General features: G+C 40.9%; 1 protein-coding gene across 1 annotated transcript; it reads left to right on the top strand.

Moving 5' to 3' along the window:
• stum (stum, mechanosensory transduction mediator homolog) lies at positions 1-23,547 on the top strand. Its single transcript, XM_069657617.1, has 4 exons — positions 1-972; positions 14,501-14,683; positions 16,860-16,868; positions 19,805-23,547. Exons 1-4 carry the CDS (start codon positions 759-761, stop codon positions 19,837-19,839), a joined length of 441 nt encoding a protein of 146 aa, XP_069513718.1. The 5' UTR covers positions 1-758; the 3' UTR covers positions 19,840-23,547.
• Positions 23,548-23,749: the final 202 nt, after the last annotated feature.

Below are 23,749 nucleotides of genomic sequence, written 5' to 3'. Positions count from 1 at the left end.
GAGGAGCAGGGAGAGGGCGAGAGAAGTACGGAGGGAGAGAGAGAGAGAGGGAGAGATAGTAGAAAAAGGGGAGGATGTGGTGTGCACTTTGTCTTGGAGAGGTGTGTGGGTTGAATGTGAGGAAAGAAAGAAAGTGACTTGTGAGGAAATTATTGAAAGGAGGCGCACGTCTCTCGAGGATTTTTTTTTTTTTGAAGATATTGAAACAACTGGAAGGAGGAGCTGTGTTTATTTAATGTTCCTTAGGAGCACGTTGGACATGGAAACACAGGGCAGGTATCAGTGACCTTTGATGAGACACTGTGGACACTTTTATGGATGATTCAACTGCTTGATTTCTGAACTGTTTCTTGGTCGGACTTTCAAGGACTTTTAAAACCTGTCAGAGATAATTGCTCTCCAATGAAATGTTTCTGAGAAGCTTTTAGGCAGCTGGATATTCCCTGGATCAGTCTGAAGGTTTTTTAAGTCCACTTTGCGAAAATATAACAGGATATTTCACTGTTTCTCTCGTCTTATTTTATGCACATTAACCGACTTTTTTGGCTATAATTTATTACAGATTGAATCCACTTTTTGACAAATTCTTTCTGTTGCTATTTAATCGCAAGTGACTGTGATTCAGGAGCAAACAGCTGAGATGTCCTGCTGAATATTTGACTTAAATCTAAAGGAATACAATCAATGATTAGAGATTATTTTCCCTATTTAATCATCAACTATTTGTAGTTTAAAAGAAGGAAAAGAAAGGAAGAGCGATGGCACAGAAAGAAGGAGGAACAGAGCAGGGCCGTGTTAAGACCACAGACACTCTCGGTGCCAAAGCCACCATGGCCGGGGCCCCTACCTCGGGTGGAGGAGTGGTGGTGGAGGTCAGGGAGAAGAAGGGACCCCTGCGGGCTGCGATACCCACAATGCCTTTCCCTGTGGCGGTCATCTGTCTGTTTCTGAACACCTTCATACCTGGACTCGGTAAGTCGAGAGTCACCCCCTCTCTGCATGCACTCTGGATTTTTGTTTCTGTGGAAAAAGAGAAAATTTTAGAGGAAAACAAAAAGCAGGGGAGAGAAAACGTGAGGCAGAGTTCACATGCAGAGTTTAAATATAGAGAAACTAGAGACAGAGCGGTCGTGAAACAGAAAGACCCCAGAGGCGTGGAGAGTTTATAGCCAGGGCTGCATGTGGGCAAGCCAGCACATAAGATAAACAAACATGGAGGCAAATGATTAAATAAATATCAGAGGAGGATTTAATGCGACTATAAAAGTTGGTTGGAAAGTTTGCAAGCAGTGGAAAATAAACTGTGTCCAGTCTTGCTCCCCCATGGGAGAGACACACCTTTATACTCTCAGTCTGCACATGTTTATTACTGTATGCACACATATGAGAAACAGGGGTAGAAGATGAGAGACCCCGTTCACACCCTGTGCTAAAATAAGGGTGCCAGGGTTTAAACATACACACACACACAGCATCAGTCTGCCAGCTGTTAGCACACATGGTACATGTGGTGATCAGATGTAACTCTGCAGGAACAGACAGCATCACATATGGTGTAAAAATATCAAGTTGTTAAATCATTAGGGGCAGCAACATCATCACTGTGGGTAGACTCAGCACTTGCATCATTACTGTGGGTAAGATGTGGCCTAAAGCAGCGTTTTAGAAGATGTTGATGATGCCATGAAGAAAGTGGTAGATAGAAAGAACTGACATTTTTTGTCATAGACTGTATAGGAAGTGGTGGTAGCCTCTTGGTTGCAACATAAAGCAGATGCGAAAGTGAGTTAAACCTGCATTCTTTCTCATGGCCAGCAGGGGGCGAGTCCAATGTTTTGAAACAGAAGAAAACCAGACGTGAAAATTGATCAATTATTGGATGATTTAAAACCACAGTAAACATCTTCCTAAGGAGTTTGTGGTGATATTGACGTTTAAAATGCGTGCTCCGCCCGCAGAAAACTCTGCTGCATACCAAATCAAGCTCTCCCTAAACTAACAGCCACTCCCTCAGGGGGGCGATCGAGAGGTTTGGCTTCACTTTTGGGAAAGCTGGCACGTCATGGCATGAGCGCCTACCTTGCAGCGGCAGTTTAGAGTGGAAGAGTAAAGAACAGAGACCGGTGTTTCAGTTCAACAGGTGACCATGTTAACAGGCGACTTTCACGCGAATGCTTGTGGTTGTCGTAGTTACAGCAGCTGCTGAAAACGGGAAGAGAATGCGTAACTGTCCTCATGAACGCCTCTTTGTTGTTTTTCAATACGAGCTCAAAATATACTTCTCTGTCACGTCTGTGAAGTGTTGTTTGTGTAAACATGACATGTACGCTACTGATGCTCATGCTCATGTTTTGAACGCTGCTTGTTGTTGCGCTAAAACACAAAGAGAGCAAGTCACTCGTTAAACCGAAAGACCAGTCCCCCCCCCGAAACAGCTCGTCATCGGTTGTTCTGAGGTATTTCGGGTTTAGGGCAAGGAAAAGCAAGAAAAAATAATGCGCAAAGAGTGCATGAATCCTGTGTCTGCGCCGCAAAGCAACACAAGCAACTTGTTGAGTGTATGAAGGCCAAGGGGAATAACGCCACTACTCCCCATTCCTGTCCAGCATCAACTCAGACATCCATAACAGCAACGCTGTAGCTCACATCGCTACACCCTGATCAATTCAAAGGGCCATCGCTCACTAATGCTTAGTTTGACACTGCATGGCTCACCTGTGGATGGTACTCTAACATTATGTCTCAATGTTCTTGTGTGTATATTTTGGTGCAGGTCCAGTTGAGATATTTCTCTACTGTAAGCATGTCTCTGTCTCCTCCCCTCTATCTTATTCTCTGCTTAATCCTCCGCTTGTTTGGATGTCTGTGTATAGTAAGATTATGTAAGGACGTCTGGAAACACACACACACACAGCTGAGCCTCATCTATATGTTGATCCTCACTTTGAACATAACAAAGCCTGTGGAGCCAGACTGACTCTCTGTATATACTGTAAATCAACTGTCAGGTGGTTTATCAAATCCCTTACTGTAAAGACTCGTATGGAAGTGCACTCACATCTTGCTTTGTTCAGTGGTTTGATGATGATGATTTTTTAATATAATATCTGAACAAATGTAGCAATGAATAAAGATTTGAGAAGAAAGTAACATGCACAAACATCCGTCCTTTCCCTTATTTTCTGATCCTTTTTTCTCACTTTAACACACATTCAGCAGTGTGTGTGTGTGTGTGTGTGTGTGTGTGTGTGTTTACCCTTTCTACAGTAAATGTTAAATCAATGTGTGCTTGAAAATGTCACAAACAGCCAGTGTGAGAAAACAAGGTCAGCGAACATCGTGACCCAAATAATCCGTTTTCCTCCCCTTCTGGCAGAAACGCTGTCCTCACATGATGCCTTTAAAAAACTGTCCCCATCGTGCCTCACAGGCAATAAGACAACACCTCATCTGTGTGTGCAGTTTGCCCTGAATGCCTTGACATTTCATTGAATAGCTGCGGCTAGTTGCCATGACAACACTGACTGAAATGAACACAATGCACGCGTGTGTGTGTGTGTGTGTGTGTGTGTGTGTGTGTGTGTGTGTGTGTGTGTGTGTGTGTGTGTGTGTATCAATGCCATTTGGGTCTAATTGACTGAGACTGAACACAGCGGCTTGTTGTGTTCATCCTGCGGCCAAAATTAATGTGTAATTGAATTTGGACAAGAGTCAGAACAGAACATAATCTCCCGCAGACACACAGGTGTATCAATCAACACTCACATAAACAGGCAATAATATTTAGAGAACACAAATATTAGTCTAGTCATAAAATGGCAAAACATAAAGGGTCAAAAGGTCAAAAGTCCGACGATGATTTATGACTCGGGGATCAATGGCCAACTTCTCTGTATTTCCAGTAAAACCAGCCGTTAACAATAAACTACTTACAGCCGACTGCATTGTTTACAGTCCAGTTAGCCATGTAACCGTTTTCAGATCAAAAGTGAAGCGACATTCACCCCCCAGATATGTCAGCAAAGTAAACGCTGTCATTTCTTGGTTCATTAAATCCCCCAGAGGAGCGCCCGCTTATCTGTTTCTGGTGAGTCTCAGTTTGACTGTAAATAGTAAGTAAGACAGAGGCTGCACCCTGGCCTACTTCAGCGGTATTAACTGGTCGACCGATACAGGTTTTTCAATGGCTGCTGCCGATATTTAGAGAGCAGGGCAGCCGATGGCTGATACATGACGCAGATATCATGTTGTTGCTTTTTTCGCATTTGATAAAATACAACAATTTAATAATAATAACCAATGAGAGAAGTATCTAAGCTTAAAATATTCCAGGTTTTTATATTATAAAAAATTCCTCATTAATGAGAATTCACCGAGCCCAACCCGCTAGAAAGTTACATTTTATTACGTGGCCCGCCCGATCTGGATTATTAGCTTGTCCGCTGATATAACTGCAATCAACGCATCACAAATGCTCACACACTGAGATCATGTTTTAACACTACTGTGCTCTTTTCTTGGAGAGTGTAAACTTTCAGGTCCGCTACGTGCAAACAACGCAGGTATAGCCAAACTACCACTAGCTGCTGTTGCCGCATACAAGATCTTATGTGAGATTCAACAGCTTCCCCCCATGGTCCCTAACAAGAATGTCTTTCAGCAAAAATTACACCTTGCATCATCATCAGCAAAACATAAGTTCATTCTTTGGAGCAGCTAAAAGGGTGAAAGTTTACGATGATGTAGTTAAATAATGAGAACACGGATTAAGTTAAATGAGTTATTGAAACTTGCAACCATTACAATTCCCAACCAACATTATATGCATTTTCTCTCTAAAACACCGTAACCAGACGGTAAACATTAACATTATATGTTGTTAAGAGTAGCCAATTAAATATATTGAACTTTGAAAGCTAGGAATTTACTGTTTTCTCTCTCTGTTTGACAGCACCCACTTACGTTTGTCTGTAGATGCGAAATTCCACAGCAGCCACACTGACGAGGCAGCCTGTGTATGCAGACATATTTAGTTTAATCGGCCACGTGAGCGCAGACATTGGCTGTTGCTTATTATGTAAAAATGGCACGAGTCGGCCCGATTAATTGTCCTCAAGAGGAGAAGAAAACAACTTTTAAAATAATTGTTTGTTAAATGGAGGTCGGATCGATAATTTCTGATGCATTCGAGGAAGTCGGGAAATTTAAACGCTGAACGCTGCACTTGCACGCAGATATCTGTTTACATAGATATTTATAAATAGTTGTCAGATGAATGCTGTCATCACGGCGGATTACGTTCCGCCTGCTTTTGCTCTTCACATTCACTGTTTGTGCTGCATGCCCCGAAGCATTCTGATACATGACCGGTCAATACTACTCACAGACAGCTAGTCCGTCTCCATCCAAAGTATTGATAGTAGCAGCTCACAGCTCGGCAGCAAGCACATATCTTGTTTGTGAAAGAAAGCACAAATTGTGTTTGTGGGAGTGAAGTGCTTTTACTTTTCTTTCAGTAAACAACAGCCGGGAGCAGCAGAGAGGTTCAGTGCAGAGGTGCATGGGCGGACAGATAAACTGCAGTTTGTCGAGGAGTTTTAACTTTGGCCGGAGCCAGGCTAGCTGTTTTCACTCTTAATGCTAATTTAAATCAACTTAAATCAATCAATTTAAATCACTTGACAAAGAATACAACCCAAAATGTCAAATTTACTTTTTTTTTTTTTTACTCTCCTTTTGTTATAACAAAAGATCTCCTCTAAACTAAATCTGAAATACATAATCAAGAAGTGCAAGTAAGCAGTGTTTTTTTCCACCATAGACTGTATATTAAGAGTCAGTACACCCAGGGCTCTAAGGTGAATGGTGGATTCAATGTGACAAGCTCCCTCTCTTGGGTCCACTTCACATTAATCCTGCCTGACGGTTTGTCACCAGGACCTTAGATTGCCCCCACAATGTAATTAAGACAGACTATAAATCTATTAGTGAGTCCTACTGAAGCTCTTAGTCAGTGCAGAGTGATTAATGACCTATCTGCTTGTAAATAACCGTCATGTTTATCATGAAGGAAACTATAGATCACCGCTCTGGTCGTGTTACGATCTTTGCCTTAAGAAGATCGGAGAGAGTGAATGTGATACCAAGAGCTAAAATGGTTACAATATTTAGGCCTCAGTGTGAGTGTGTGAGGGTTAACGTGTGTGCGCACGTGTGTGTGATTGAGGGTATGTGATATTGGAGACACTGCATCAGTTTCATGTTGACATCTTGCCTCTGGATGTTTGTGCGCTTTAGGACTTCTATCTTTTTGAGGACCGAATGGTGAGATAAGAAAAGCTCCAAAGTGAGGACATTTTTTTTGTAGATTTCCATTTCAAAGGTCAAAGGTCAAAGGTAAATTAGAGGTAGGTAGTTTTAAGATTACGATTGTTCTACATGTTGACTATGTAGAAAAAGTTTGCTACCCTTGAAATCACCACCAACATTGTGTATTAAGACTAATGGCTCATCAGTTGCACATATGGAAACAGGCTTATTAAGGCCTCTATATACTGCACAGCATGACCATGTTGGTGTTTAATTGCTGCTGCTGAGAGGTGTTACCACTACAAACAATTATATACAAACACAACATGTGATGCCAGGAAGGTTTAATCTCTCTCCTGTAACATCTCCAACACTGCTGATGTTGTTTTTCAGGCTGAAAACAAGTTTATATCCAACAGACAGGCTGTGTTTTATATATAAATATACTGACTGTTATTAGATTAAGATTGGCAGGTTTAAACCTTCCTAAAAAAAAAATTAAAAACGCCGAACAGCTGATGAAATGTCGTTCCTTCTGAGCTGTAACATGAAGAGTAGCTATGTGGTGCAGGTGTTGTTTCCTTTACCCCTTAGTGTCAAAGGTTGTAGAAGATCTTTGTTAATTTTCCTGAGTGCTGAAGATAATTGTGACGTATGGCAGCTTGGACAATGGACCTACTATTCAAAACATGATGATCTAGGTTCCCGTCTAGCATTAGTTTTAAAAGCGCATGGTTCAGTGGTCAAGTTATTGATAATAAATATGGTTAGAATTGGTTGGAATTTCAAAATAAAGCGTTCAAGTTAGAGATTATAAAAAGCAACCACTAACTTTAATGTTTAGGTACCAAAATGACATGGTATGGTTGGTTCAATTGAGTACTAATGTATTTATAACAGAACACAATACATTACAAAACAGCATAAACAAGTGACGCCGGAGGTGTGGCTACAGCGTCATATTTGAATAGTTGGGCCAATGACTAAGCTAAGAAGAGGGACCAGAAGGTCGGTGGTTTTTGGAAAAGCCTAGCACCCACCAAAGACTGAGAAATTGCCTTCTGGTAAATAGGCCTAATTCCCGTTCTCTGTGTTCTTAGCTGCCTTTCATGTAAATGAGTGTGAAGCCTGCTGCTTCATAGTTGGACAGGACTTCTTGAGAGCTACATGCTGTCACCGGGCGCTAAGCTAGCTGTTGCCTCTGGTGTTCACATGTATCCTCTTCTCTCTTTACCTCAATTTCCCTTTTGTCTTTTCTCCCCCCTCTATTTTATCTCTCACTTCATGTCTCTTTCTTAGTTTCTTTCTGTCTTTCACACTCCGTCATTAAACTCCCACACCACCAGTGGGTGCTTTGTAGAGTTCTCTGTGTAATTATAGTCATTAGTCTGGCTGATATCTAGGCACAAGCACATGTGACATACAGGAGATCCAAGAGCTTTTCACACATGGAGGATTGTCAAAGTAGATTTCTCTTACCGAGAAGATTAAACCTCTAATTGCAGTGGAGGATTGTTCAGCTCGTATGGGTTTGATTTATTATCCAACTGCACACATTCGTACACGTCAAGTTATTACCTTGATGGTTTGCTTTGTTCAGATCAATCCTGGGCAGTTTGACAGACTCTGTTTTTCAGTAGTGGACAATTCATCTTTAATTAATAGAAGTCAAAGAAGTCTGACATCTAAAAATGTTAACAGGCCACACTGCCGTTATTGTAATCTACACCTGTGCAACTTGTAAAAGTGTCTGAAGTTAGCCTTTGTGTGCCCCTCCAAGTTAACTTACAGGAGCAGTGCTAGCAATGTGCTAGCTGTATGCTAAGTTGCATAAAAATATGTACCTCGGCATGGCTATCCCCTGCAAAATTACCAAGCTACTTAGCTCCCAAGCTAGTGAAAACAGTGTACAAGTTAGCAGCTAAAGAGCCAGATAGCTCTAAGGAGTGGGTCGTCGGATTGTGTATTGAGAACCGGTACTTTTTGGTACTGGTATGTGATTGGGCAGTACCGAAAGTACTGATAAGCTCATGGACAAACGGTGCTCCTATTGGTATTTAACGTTAACATTGCATCATTTTTAATGTCGTTTTCATTCAATAGTTTCATTCTAACAAGCTGGCATCATTCACCTATAGATGACGAGGCGTCAGGCAATGACGTTGCATTGTTTTGGTCTCAAGCTGGAGTAAGTCAAGTAGGTCTATATGGTGGACAGAACAAAGCTTTTGCTAGTTTGGGCTCACTTTACCAAATTTAATTTGGTGCATCTTCATGCAATTTATGTAAAAAGGTAGTTGCATCTAAAGGGGGTAACACCAGCAACCTCATGAAACACTTACATGTTCAACATTCTATTAATCTGAAGCAGTGCAGCGTGTTTGACTGCTTTAGCAAAGCGGCTAATGCTAACGCTGGTGCCAGCGTTACTGCTAGTACGTCCACAGTGCAGCCTCCCAGTCCCAGTGGCTCTGATATCGATGCTTCAGATGGGATTAGCAAAACTAAAAATGTAGTTAAAACATAAATGGCTTCATAAATAAGCCTGGAGTTATTCAGTCACTGTTGTTAGCTAGCTTTGGTTGTTAGCGCTTCTAAATGATGTTCCAATTTAATCCATAGACGCCATCGGTCAAGCAGCAGCTTCATCTGCAGGGGTTAACGTCAGCAGAAGTCAGACACCCACGCTAAACCCATTCTCTGTCGCTAAATGAGATGACAAAAAAAACCCGCAGAATGTCACAGAGCTGTTTATTGCAAAAGATTTACTTCACTACAGTGGAGTCCAGTTGGATTAGGTGAGCTATTAAGTGATAGCTCGCCTAAGTGTGAATTTTGAGTTGCCATGAGCAGTATCAGTATCGGTACGGTATTGATAGAATACAACGATACCCATCACTAGTAGGTAGAGACCAAAAACAGAGCTAAAAGAGAGCAAATATCATACTTAACTTGTCATCCAAATGAATGCTAATGTTTCCCCTTATCTGCTGATTGATTGAACAATTTGCTGATATTTATATCAAGTAAAAGGTGATTATGTCATGTGATCTGTTTACAGCTCATTTCTGCTGCCCCCGAAGTGGCCAAACAATCAACTTGTGTAATCAAATCAAAGTAAAAAATGTAATATTGAAGTGTTCACGATGGCTTGTTTCCTTTAATAGGCTACCGATATGCTGCAGCGGACCTTCAGACATAATAAGCTCATTTGAAGATGTTGTTTGTAGCCCTGGGAGCTTGTTTTTCATTAGTTTACTATCATTTCATAGACATGATTATAAATTGAATAAACAATAATTAAATTAAGCATTAGATAATTGAACATTTGGAAGCCACAAAGAAAACCTGAAAGTAGCCAGACTGTATGAATCCTGTTTTAAATGCCAAAGATTGACGTAATGTGTAACCATTCAGTCACCAGCTTGCTGTCAATCATGGCTCATGTCTGGAGGTGGGCAGCTCCACCAGCAGCCAGAGCATCTGCTGGTGGGCGTGGCCTCTGCGACCTGAACATTTCTCTGTCTGATGAGACCATATCGGCTCTGGGTGGAATCTCATTTTAGCCCACTGTTGCTCTTTCTGCTTTGAGATGCTTTGAAATGAGCATCGCCTTAAAGCTCGAAAAGGAAAAGTAACCACTCGCTCCACTTCATCTTCCACATGTAAACATGGCCTGTTTTTACTTTCTGGGGCTGCTTACTATTCTGGGATCGTGCTTGTACCGGAGTTTGACTTTATGGAATCCATTCCAGATAAGGGCAGTGCAGGCCATGTGAAAGTAAATATTATGGTCTAGGTTCAGATTTGTCAGAGATTATGGGACAAACTGTAAATATCTGGCATGTCTCTACTTCTATAGAAAGATTTACACACACAGATGTTACTAATTTACAGTAAAACAGATAGAGTGATACATTGAAAGTGAACGGACAGAGAGACAAACAGACTAAGAGTGAAAATTTGACACTAAACTAACTTCTATACGAGTTGACCTCGGCCTTTAAATCGCTCCAGAGAAACAAGATGCAGCTGGCAGCCTGGCAGTTCTCGTCCCTCCCTCCTCCCTCCTGCTCTGTTTGTTGAATTCCTTCAATGTGACAAGAAATGGAGCACACAGAAAGAGGAAAGCCAAGGCCATGATGCACACAACGCCCACTAGGCATTTCTTGTGTCACTTTCAATATTCACACTATTCACTTGAGTATTTGCAAAAGGGTACAAAAAGCCTGCAGAAAGAGAGTCCAAACATCAACTGGTTCTTTGAATTATTTATCATTCTGTACAAATGATTTCTTTGCCTTCCCGACTCAATCACTAACAGAACACTTCACATTCAGACGCTTTTGCTAATTACATTTATACACTCAATAAGATTCAAGTAAAACGGCAGCCAGACAAATCTTAACACTTACCTGGTGAGACGGCAGGGTGAGACCCGGGCGGGCAACAGACTTGAACACACTGAAACACTTGATCACTTTTTCCAGCCACAACGCAGTGAAGTCTACAGTGGCTACATCATGGCATCTTTAGCCCTTTTTATTAACATTAAAGTTAGTTGAGAGGGATGGCTTTTGTGACATGGTCCATTTGAGCACAGGTGCAATACACTAAGCAGACAGCATTTAGCCAACAAGTGCTTGTCAGAAATGGAAATCAAATAAAGGACGGAGTTAAAAAGAACTGTCGGATGCAGAGCGAATGGTAGTTACAACCGATGCCTGGACATCATGTACAATAGGGGTGGGAATCGCAGGGTAACTTACGATACTACACACGATACATGGCCCACGATAACGATATTATCGCAATACAGCAATTCTACGATAATTGATATATTGCAGTACAAATCACAAAATGATACATAACAATATCTGATTAACTTCTTCTTCGGCCAATTAAATTCCGTTCACGTTGCCCTCATTCATGTCATAAGCACCACCGCGAGGAGTCATGAAGTAGTGATGCAGTGAGTCAAAATCGCAGGGAAATCTGTTTAGAGCGCCACTTGTAAATTTATATATCACCAGCCTATAGATAATGGTATTGCACGAGTCAGGACGATGACATATTGCCATATCGATTAGAGATAGACCGATATGTTTTTTTCAGGGCCGATACCGATACCGATTATTAGTAGTCAAGGAGGCCGAATACCGATATTTGGAGCCGATATTCATTTGCAGTAAAAGTGAAAATATTGGCGTCAAAATTTTGAATAATACAAACTCCAACACTTAACTTTGTTTAAATGCCTTTAAGCATATGTTTATTAAACAAACAAACAAAAAGCGCAGGGAGTTCCCAGGGTCAGCAGCATCTCTTAAAAAAAGTTAACTGAAAATTTAAATAAATAAATGAATAACTTCCTGAAGTTTTATTAAGTAAATAAAACAAAGTTAAATAAAATTTGCAAAGAAATGAACTTTTTCTCCTCTCCGCCGTGTGTGTGAGCACTCTGCACTCTTATCGGCCATCGGATCAAAAAAAATTTTTTTTAAAAAGGCTGATGCCGATATGCGTCAAAATGCCGAATATCGGTGCCGATAAGCGTCAAAATGCCGAATATCGGTGCCGATAATCGGTCTATCCCTAATATCGATATTTTGTCCCTAATGAGAGACCAATTCATATGTGACAATTCTTTTTTTTTTTCATTTTGCACAAACCTGCACATCTGTACAGCTCTTTCATACGCTTTTTGTACATATTCTGTTTTATATCGTTTTTATATTCTTATTCTTTATTGTTATTTTATTCTATAATAGAATTATATATAATGTTAAATTGAATTTCTATTTAAGTTCCCCGACAGTAGGGGTTTCTATTGCTGCTCCTTAGCTACCTACTTTTTTTCTTTTAAATTCTACTTCTTGTTCTGCACCTAAACACCAAGTCCTTGTATGTGAAAACCTACTTGGCAATAAACCTGATTCTGAAAATGTCTCGAAATTCTATTTTTATTTTATTTCTGGTGTCAATATTAACATTTGAATTCTCTCCTTTTTGAGCAGGTACACAGCTCTGTGTAACAGTGTTTAACCCATCAAAAATATTACTGATTACTTAACTAAATATTGTGTTGGAACGTGAGGAGTATAAAACTTCTGCAGCCCTTATATTTGTTTGGGAACAAGATATGGGTGCATCAAACATTTTGTTAGTCCGCTGGGCATTGAGGGTAGGCGAGGGTAGATATATATAGGTATATTTATGAACTATTCATCGATTCTGGAAGCAAATATTTTGGGCTGTCACAAGTGTGGTGATAACAAAATTGGTTGATACATAAAGATACATGGATGTTAGGTAGGCTGAAACAAACACTGCTAGTAGTTTGTCAGTGAGTTAATGCAACATAACGGCAAAGAAAAACACTGTTGGTTTCCATAGTTAAGAAGGCATGAACGGCTGGTGTTATAGCCATGAAACAGACAGACAAATCATGTTATATATAGATCCTGCTCCTGAGGAAATGTTGTCATGGAAACATTCAGTAATAAAATAATCTGATTTGTCTGGCTCTATGTTTGACACATGCAGAGCGCACACACACACACACACACACACACACACACACACATTGCATTTACTGTACAATGAACAGGCCCTGGGAGGGTCCAGCTCTCCAGATAACAGGATAAGGAGCCATATTTGCTTCATTCAGGCAGACGAGGATTGTCACAGATGTAATCCTGTCCCCTGCTCTGTGAATGTGAGCATCAATGTCGGCTTCAGTAGCGATCTTTTCCAAAGCGTACAGTAGATTGACTGCTGCCACGAACAGACAATCACCAGCTGTAACCACTTTAAAGCTATGTTACTTAGACAGCATGTGTGCAATAGCTTCAGTGTTTATCTGCTTTACTGTGCTGGACCGGTTAGTTATTTCAGGAATAAGAGATTTATTCTGTTTCTCATATTTTATTTTAGCTAATGGAACTCATACAGTGACTGGCTGTCATAATTCTCTTACCTAATAGATATGTCTCCAGCTCTTCCAGCTTCCATTCACACCACTACTACATATGATACCATCTAGGCATCACGAACAACAAAGATGTTTAGCTTTGTTGCCCATGTTAGCCTTGTTAGTGTTGATTTTCTTGTTACCCAAAGCCGACTGACCTTGCTGATCCCCTGACATTTTTGAAGCCATGTTTTGGGGTATTAGTAAATAAATCTTAACTATTGACTAGAGTGATAGTGATAGTGTAGAGAAAATGAACCTGCAAAACTGCTGGTATTCCCATCTATAGCTGCGTCCCAATTCAGGGGCTGCAATCTTCCAAGGACATATTTAAAGGCCGACTGCGTCACAGCGGTGCATCGAAGGCTGTCCCAATTCAAAGGCTCCCTCAGATGCGTCCGACAAATGCATCATCCTTTTCCCGAGCCACGAAGGATCCATCAACGTATCCCAAGATCTATTGTGCGCCAACTCAAACGAGACGGCTGACTCTTAAGCGGCCAGGAATACACTTTTCAATTTTTAAGTTTCAACTCATTTGAATAGCTAGCGATACAAATGTTTTATTGTTTTTTTTAATTGATATTTTTAACAGACATTTACAACCATCATAGTTTAAATATTTACAAACTGTTACTTTGTATTTTTTATCTAAAACAAAAAGAGAAAACAAGAACAGTCTGGTTAAACCTTGACGAGGCCAGCGATACAAATGTAAAAAACAAAGAAAGGGGTTACAAGGTGACAGGAGTGGGGTCTGGTGATGCAAGGGTAAGGGCGGGAACAGCTGGTGACACCAACAGGAAATCCTCTGTAGACTAGGCTGTCTCATTTCAGTTCAGCGGTCTAAGCAGTCTGACTCATGGCCCGCATCGTAGCCCACATCCTGCATCCCCAGAACTGAGACACTGCTCAAATGTGCCCAAACGAGCTAAAAATCAACATCAGTTTGTTGCATGTAGACATTGTGATGACGTTAGCATTTGGCTCAGAACACTACTGTGAATTAGACTGGAGTTATCTTGTGTCATGTTTTCAGTTGAGGCAATCTTGTCTCTTCTGGTTTATTTTATTCACAAGTATCTGCTGTCAGGTTGTTTTATGGACCCATACAAACACATAGCTGTGCAATAATACCTACAACAATAACGGGACATTTTCCAAGGGTTAAAAAAACACTTTCAATGAACTGTGTTGCATTTTGTTTTTGTCCCAAAGGTACGTTCATCTCAGCGTTCACGGTGCTGTGTGGAGCTCGCAGTGAGCTCATCTCAGAGCGAGGGGTCTGCTGTGTGTTCTGGCTCAACGTGGCAGCGGCTCTCATCCAGATACTGACCGCTGTCATCATGGTGGGATGGATCATGAGCATCTTCTGGGGGATGGACATGGTCATCCTGGCAAGTCAGTATCCGTCTGTCTGGTCTTCTGCTTTCTTCACCTCTTTTTAATTTAAGTCATCTCCATTGCTTTTATCTGTCTCTGACATGCAGCTGGGTTCAATTTCAAACAACATTTGCAACATAAAAACACTTGTGTAAAAACTCAGTCTTTAGTTTTCCACTGTAGAAACAGAGTTAAAATTGGTTTCACATAAATGTCTCACCACAGTAGAGACGCAGGAAATAGGTCAATGAAACTGTTGTCTCCTTAAATTATTCATTTATGCTTTTCTCACATGAAAGTCAAGTTCACTGTCCCAAGTAATTCTTATGTAAACCAATAAATACGATAAGTTTGGCGATATTCTATATTTTCTATTTTTTAACAAATCCCTTAAAAAGCAGAAAATAGTTACCCTATAACATGTCCCTTTATTATAATGAACATGACACTGCAGTTTACTTTGACTCAGTCCTGCCTCACAACCCTGCTGGTGTTGATATTTCCTATGCATCACCAAGCTGAATATGTATTAATCCGCAGCTGAATATAGGCCCTAACAAATCCACTATAAACTCCTGTTTGAGCAACATTTAAGGAAAACGACAGTGCCCAGAAAGTTTAAGAAGCTATTGACATATTTGTGATTTGCACTGACGGCCACACTGAATAAACAGGAGAGGGGAAAATGCAATAGATAGGAGGATAGGCGCAAATAAGGGAGCAGGGCTGCACGATATTGAAAAACTGACATTGGGATAACTGTTATTTATTGCAATTTTAAAAATGATACCTGATAATGGATGATCAATGCAGTGTTTCCAATTAACAGTCATACTTTTTATGAAGTTTTATTACTTATGAAAAAGTAGAGAGTTCAGGTGGAGCGACACATTTCTTTATAAAATAAATACAAACAGACTTTAGGGCTGCATTTGAGTTACTTCAGCGGTATGTCATCAACCATCAAAAACGAAGAAAGCAGATGTAGATGCAGAGAACAGAGATGGAGAGGATGGTTAAAAAACCGCCTTCTCTGTCAAAAAGTGGTGTTTTCTCCTCAGGCATTGATGCATGTACAAGTGCCGACACACACACACACACACACACACACACACACAAAGTGACTATTCTCTCATTGCACTGAGGCAGCCTTTGAATTAGCGCCGAGCTGTCTCCTTTGTGCGTATGAGTGTGACTATGTGAGTGAGGTAATTGCTGCCTGCGTGTGCTACCAAATGTTAGGATGCACATGCTTGCAGCAATCTGTGTGTTTCTGTGTATGCGTGTGTGTGTGAGGTATAGTAATTGTGTGTGTGGGAGTGAACAGCCCCACCCCCCCCGGTGTGTTTTTGTTCACTGCTCCCTGCTGTTTCTCAGGCCTCTGGGCACACGTCTAATTCAACTGTTGCTGCTAAAATCCATACTCCTGTTGGCGCGCTGTGCTAGCAGCGTGTTTAATATTTATATTGAACACGAATGGCAAATTCTCAGGGTGAAAGCATGCACGCTGTTTGCTACAAAGATCAATTATTATTCAGCTATTCATCAGCACAATGCACTACTTTGTAGCTTTGGGGGCTGTGCTCGTATTCAGCTATTGCTGCTTTCCCTATGCAATGAATCACTATGATACAGTACTTTCCTTCTCTCTGTAATGAGCCTGTGTTGCATTTGATCAATATATTCTTTCTCTCCATACCTCTATCTCCTCTTTCCCCTCTTTTCTTCCTCCCTCTATCTTATGATCATGCTATAATTCTCCTCCCACTTCTTTCTGCTTCTCTTTCTCCAATCTAATGATTCTTACTATTTGATCCTCTCTTTCACATTATTCCTCCCACTCTCTGCCCGCCTCACAGTCCCCCTGCCCGCCTCATTTTTTCTTTTTTCATTCGTCTCCGTGCCCGTCTCTGTGTTCCTGGTTATCGATCTAACAAACCAGGGTTATGTTTCTGTATTTGTGCTCATTTGATCCTGTAATGCATCTGAATTAAAGATCCTGTTAAAAGGTTTTTCTTTTCCTTTCAGTAACTAGACTGCTCTGTGGAAATGTCTGTTTTTGTCCATGTTACTTTAATACGGTCGTCGATTTTTGCATGTTAAAACCTGATAGTATTTATTTTCTTTTAGTTTCCATCACTAACTTTTTTCTCTCTTCTGCCCTCCCTCGGTTCCTTTTCTTCATGGACCAAAGTTTCTGACGGTAGGTGTTTCTCTTTCCCTCACTCACTGCTGTGTCCCACATTCAGAAGCACATCACAGAAATATTAAAACGTCAGCTTTACTAAATTTAACACAGATAGCGTAAGCCAAAACAAATAAGAATATTTCCCAGGCTTACTTTCAAAAACATCTATTGAGAACTTTCTCATGATCTCTGGGCGGGTTGGGAATCAGATATCATATTTGGTATGTTTACAAAAAGTCTAAATCTCATGAGCTCCTTCCTGACCTTGGAAACAGTTTTTCACTCTTTAGCTTCTCAACTGAAACACACTGACTCCTGTTAAAGTTTACCCAACTGTCATGGAGATTTATCCACTTTATCCACTGAGTTGCCTTCGTGGGCTTAAAAAGTTACGTATCGATTAGTGCACAAAATCTTGACCTTGCAAATAAAAGTTGGAAGGGCCGTTGGGGGTTGATTTGTATCGTGAAAAGGAAACTGAAACAGTTAGTCAAGTGGATCTTGAGTGGGCATGTCATGATTTAGTTTTTGCTCTGAGACCAGGTTACACATGGTTTCAATGATGATTTACTGACCAGTGAGAGTTAGTGCTGGGCAGTATGACTAAGAATCTGTATCATGGTATTTTTTTATATTCTGCCGGTTTCATGGTATATCATATACCGCAATATAATATTCAACTCATGCATCCTACTTCCTGTCGCCAAACGCACAACCTTATGCCGTGTGTGCGCAACAGGTGAAGCGACTCTGTGGCACCTCTGCTCTGTGAACGGTCCGTTTATGCGGCCACAGCGATAAACAGCAGCAGGGTGAGGTTCCGCTAATAATGGGGACACATTCACTGAAAAGCCAACTTGCATAACTACGCGTCAGACTCAATTATCCCGCCGACATTATACATGAGGGCTGCAGCGTCGCACGCATGTCTACAGGCAAGTGACACACACACACTCTGCATGCAGAGCGTCAGGTCTCTGTGTGCTCCATGTCGTGACAGAAGACCTGACCTGTTTGCCCTCTGTCTTTAAATCAATGTTTCCTTGGTAGAACACCTCTGCTGCAATTGTTGACACATTGCTCAGTTTCTTGGGGTAAGAGACAAGATTTTGGTCATGGAAGCAATCTGGTTTCCATTTAGTGTGAGTTTGTAATCTCTATTTATAGCTACTGCATACAAAATGTAGAATCTGTAGGCGCGGGAATTTTGGTATTGGAAGTGTTCTGGTTTACATTTGTAGTACGTTTGTTGTCCGAGTAGTATTGACCAGTCACGTATCAGCAGGCTTTGGTTGCATGCAAATAGTTTGTGTGGAGAGCAAATGCAGGCAGAATGCACTCCACCTTAATGCCATCTGGGCTCCCATCGGAACTTATTGGATGATGATTTAGCTTTTTATTAATCTCTATAAACAGATATTTGCATTAGGGATGCACGATATTATCGGCACGTTATCGGTATCGGCCGATATTGGATTAAAAATGAACTAACGGATATCGGCCAACACGCCAATATCCGCCGATATAATTAACCGATAAAATAATTGGCTGCTGCATACTTGATTAAATGCCCGACCTCGGCGCAACGTCCCCGGCGCAAAGAAGACCTGCGCGGCGCAGCGTGATGACGTCTTCAAAGTGTCGGAAATAGAGAGCAAAACTGCTATTTGCAATGACTGCTCGGCTTCGGTGATGCGAGGAGGAGCCAAGGCAAAGTCTTTCAACACTACAAACTTGATACAGAAGAGAGTTGATTATCTCTGCAATTAGGTGTGCGGGAAAAAAATATCGGTATCAGTATCGGTATCGGTAATCGGCTAAATGAGTTGTAAAATATCGGCATATCGGATATCGGCAAAAAACCCAATATCGTGCATCTCTAATTTGCATGCAAGTGCAGCTAACAATCCGCTCTCGCAGCTCCATTTTCGCTTTTCAAGTTGCTAGTTGGACTGTGAAAACGCACATGGAAAAGGAAGTCTCAGCCCGAAAGTCCTTTCTCACTTAGCAAAGGCTACACAGGAAGCCCGGAAAAGCTGGCCTTCTCTCCCAGAGGTCATATCATTATCGGATGATAGCTGATGGGTTGCGAGATTGGTTTGTAATGAGAGTAGATCAACCAAATACATTTGTGCAAGCTTTGGTTGCATGCAGGAAAGCAGCCGGTGTGGAGAGCAGAAGATTCTTTTTTTTTTTATATGTATTTGGATTCATGTTGAGAGATCTGTTCATGGAGATAAGCAGTAGAAGTTGTCCAACTCTATCATTGCATCTTACGTTGCTATAGACGGACTGTAACCAGTGACCAGCGTACAGAAGCTATCATGCTAGTGTAAGTCATGCTAACAAAACAGACACCAATCTTAGAAGTATTGCTTCGTAACGGTTAAAAACATTCAGCTTTATAAACAAGGTTGAATTTAATGGGAGAGATTTCTCTTGAAGTTAAAGTTCATCATCTACATGAAAGGAAACCCATCCTAGCTGAAAGGCTGTTGATCCTTAGCAGACAAAAACAGTGTGCTTTGTGAGGCTGTAACCCAGCTACAATTCTGTTTTTATAAATGTTGACTCATTAATAAAAGGAGTTTCTTATTCATCTCTAGTGGAGTTAATGTTTCCAATTCATTGGAAACCATAAGGCTCATATCATCTGCCACTTTGGGGAAGCTTGATAATGGCTAAACCTTGCCAGCCATTACTTAATACAGCCTTCTCTGCACCATCTTGGCTTTTAGTTCTCTAAATGAAATAAAATGGAGAAAGGCAATCATAGTCTGAAGTTCCAAACAAATGTTTAGCAGTTTAATGAGCTCATTAAATCCCTCTTAAGTGGGGCTATAAAACCGGATTATTGATTTTACAAGTGTTGTTTCTACAAGCACTTAAAAGGCTTTCTCTCTCTTTTCTTTTTCCTCTACATCTCTCCCATTCACCGCCCTCTTCCTCAGGCTATAGAGACCAGGGTCTTCCTCAGGACGTCTGAAAAGGGGTCACACTGTTTGCCGATTGAAAACATGGACAATTTGGCCTCTTTAACCTCCCCTGACCCCTGATGGTGACCTTTACCGTTATGATGACCAGTAGATGTCGACAGAGGACAGAGGGAAGGAGAGACATTAAAATAAATCAAATACGTGGAGGAAGAAAGACGTGGATCAGCTGACTGAGAAATCTTCTGCTTGCTCGCTGCTGATTGGTTGATACTGAGACAAACAGTCCAAGGGACAGAGACTCAAACTGTACAGTCACAAGAAATATAACGGAGTAGAAAAACAATGTGTTAGTTTGTTGAGTGATCATTGCGGTGATTTTTTGCTATTTGTATTTGATCTATTTGAAAGAAAATACAAAACTGTAGACGTGTTGAACTTGAGGACTACATGTTTTTCTACATGACAGCATCGAGTAAAAGAAGAAGCAAGGACAATTTGTTGTCATGACTAAGTTAGACAATTAAGTTTTGTCGGTATTTTTAGTTTGTGAATTACGCAGGATGATGACAAAAGCTTCAGTAAATGCTGTGTATAAAAGGGTTGCATTGCACCTCAATGATGCATTGTACATAAGGGCCTGTGTCCACTAACGGCTTTTGTTGCGCTGGGAGCGCCTATTTTCTCTACAAAACCAATGCAGTTCAGCGTTTTCAGCGTCCTCAGCGCAAAAACACCATCAGCATTAGCTGTTTTTTGTCACGAAGCTCTCAGTTGAAAATAGTTCAACTTCTGGAACAACGCTGCGCTCGTCAATGTCACTTCTCCCTCACCGACCAATCAAAACGGGGCGCGTAATCCGACATCAACTTTGTCTATGGCGGAGGAGAAGCTAATCCACTCGTTTTTTTCATGGGTATAATTTCCAGGTGTAGAGCTGCTGTTAACGCCAGGACACCATTTCTTTCCATCGTTTTTAAGTTTTTAAAATTTCCTTGAATAAAATCAAATATTAAGCATACAGAGCGAAAGTTTTAAAACAAACTTCACGGTCACTACCAAGGGAAGAGGAAGTGCCGCCAGACAACTTGTGTAACCTAGCAACAGCAAGCCCTGGTGAGAAGCGCTCTGAAATTGAAGTAGTGGATGCTGCCAGTGCAAAAAGCGCCGTTAGTGGACACAGGCCCTAATAAGGCTCATAACAGTGTTTTCAGAACCAGTGTAACCAGCGTTTCCACTGCCTCTGAACTGGCTGCCTGGTGCAGCTGCAGCTTTTTTCAGTGTTTGATGTCAATGGATTTGCTGAAGACTTTTAGAGTAATGTGACCGACTTTAGCGTTAGCCTCCAGTGTGCTTTAGTGGCCTTTCCAATGTGAAACTGACATCACAATGCTGCTCTGCTTTCACTTTCAGCGTTTAAAGCTCTTGCAACGAAACATCTACCATCTATTGTTTAAAAAATAACCCATCCAGTGCTGTACAGTAATATTTAACAAACCATGATGTTTTGCCGCTAAATCTGTCGATCACTGAGCACAGAAAAAGCAGATATTCAGGTGTCAACTTCGGACCAAACATCTGGAGCATGTGTTCAAACTATAAGCAGCTCTTGCAACTCCTCCACTAGCCTCTGGTTGCTACATGTGCAGTATTTTAGTCTTTTCCAGCATATTTTACTGTAACAGGAAGTCAGTGTCATCCTAACATTACAGTGTGGAGATTAAAATGACTCATGCCTCCTGATGATTTGATTTGAAGTTTCACACCTCTTAAATGTGTAAATCAGTGGCGAAGGGATATTACACGTTATTATCTAATCAACAGTTCCCACTCAGGGGGAAACGTCACCACAGTGTCTGTCACATTATGACAGAGACACACTTACAGTAAAGCTTGTGTCACTTAAATAAAAGATCTATTTTTGAGTTGCTTGAGTTTCGTGTGTACACTATATATATATCAATGTGTGGGTGTTAAATAGTGTGCAATATTAGAGAATATACGGTATTGCTTTGGTGTAACTATGTGCAATGTAGGAGGGTTTGTTTGTGTACCAGACTCAAAAAGTTGTAATATTTAACACGATTGCCTTGAAACAGTGGATCCAAACAAAGCCTTTCCCGTGATACCACATCAGATTTCTCACGCTCTGTGACATTGGCTCACTTCCCTGAAAGATATCCAAGAGTATCAAAAGTCAACGAACCTGAAACTAAAGAAATAAACAAGCTAGATATTTGGATATTAGTTGTGCCTCTACAAAAATACAACCTCATTTGCATAATTGAAGATGTGCTCCTTCATTTGATTTTTTACTGGTGATCTATTTTGCTTATCTTCATTATATCAGCCAAATGCCTTTTAGAAACGTACTGCTGTATTTTGAATGACAACAATAATGTTTTTACGTTTTGACTTTGTGTATGTTTGTGTGTGAGACAGATTTGTTCCGATACCGATACCAGTGTTGTTATCAGCCTCTGATACTGCCTAATGCACCAATCTGCTACCATGGTCATGGCCACAATAAATCATAAGCTGTACCCCAATTCAGGGGCTGCAGCCTACAAAGGAGGAGGTCTACAGAGGATGAGTCATTCGTAGCCTGCGTTGACTGCTAGAGCCGAACTGAAATGAGACTGTTTGGTCTACGGAAGACACCTGTTTGCGTCACCAGCTGTTCCCGCCCTTACCCTTTTGTCACTAAACGGCGCACCTGTTGCCTAGCAACAGGTAGCTAGCAACAGGTAGCTAGCGGGCTAACTAGCTAGCATAACTCACATCACATAATGTAACCTATTATTTCAAAGTTAATTTGTTTCAAGGCCCTTTTTGTTTTTGTTTTTTTTACATGTCATGCTAGCTATTCGATTGAGTTGAAACCAGAAACGTTTACATTTAAAAGTGTATTCCTCGGCTGTCATCTCATTTGAATTGGTGCGCAATAAATTACAATGAATCTCTGGATATGTTTGGCCGCGAAGGATGCACCCGATGGATCCTTTGTGGACCAACAATCAGCCTTTAAATATGCCCTTTGAAGGCTGCATCCCCTGGATTGGGACACAGTCATAGATTATTGTGTGACAATTACAAACAAAAACAATGTGGTGCTAGCAGAGAGTATAATAGTCCAAGCTAGCAAAATGTCAGTAATGTAGGTACATTGTTGTAATCACACTAGCATCGGAGGGGTACTTGGTATCGGCCAATACTTAAGCCCAGGTATCAGAATCGGTATCGGGAAGGAAGAAAAATCGGAACATCTCTGAAAATCGATGACTGTCATGGTGATGATATTTTCTGCCTTAAAGATGACCAAGTGTTTTTGTAGCAGTTGTGCTGGAGTTTTAGCTTTGTTTCTGTTTGGGTGCCATGTATACATCTGAAATAATTGTAATCCTTCAGCTGTTAAATCTGATTCTGCTTTGTGTTCAGGGGGAATATTGACTAATTGTAATGTCTTTTTTAATGATGCTGGTGTTGTATTGGGTTTAAGATTGTAGAATAGACATACTGCCATGTACAGATTTCTGCATGCTTAGCTTTGGTGTGAAGTCACTGTATAGAGTACACACACACACACACACACACACACACACACACACACACACACACACACACACACACACACACACACACACAGAGATATACTATTTTAGGGTTGTAGCGTAGTTCTGTTTCTTTGCAACAATGATTTTATTTTGAAACATTTGAGGTGACTGATACAAAATCTTGCAATTAAAAAGTTTTGGTTCAAATTCCTGTATACTTGCGACTGGTTTTTGCCTGACTGGAGAGAGTTATTCCAGCTGGTTGAGGGATTTCTACTCTAAGCCACAAATGCTTGAACAGATTGTTTACCCCTTGAAACTGAGAAATTCTCCAGTCCCTAATGATAGAATACTTGTTTTTGTAGGATTCTGATTTGTCATTCAAGATGTCACTTCATTTTCCAGCTAG

Source organism: Semicossyphus pulcher, unplaced genomic scaffold, assembly GCF_022749685.1.
Source record: "Semicossyphus pulcher isolate SPU_LCO1_2020_fin unplaced genomic scaffold, fSemPul1.0.p SCAF_11, whole genome shotgun sequence".
Taxonomy (NCBI): domain Eukaryota; kingdom Metazoa; phylum Chordata; class Actinopteri; order Labriformes; family Labridae; genus Semicossyphus; species Semicossyphus pulcher.
This window is presented reverse-complemented; position numbering and strand designations above follow the sequence as displayed.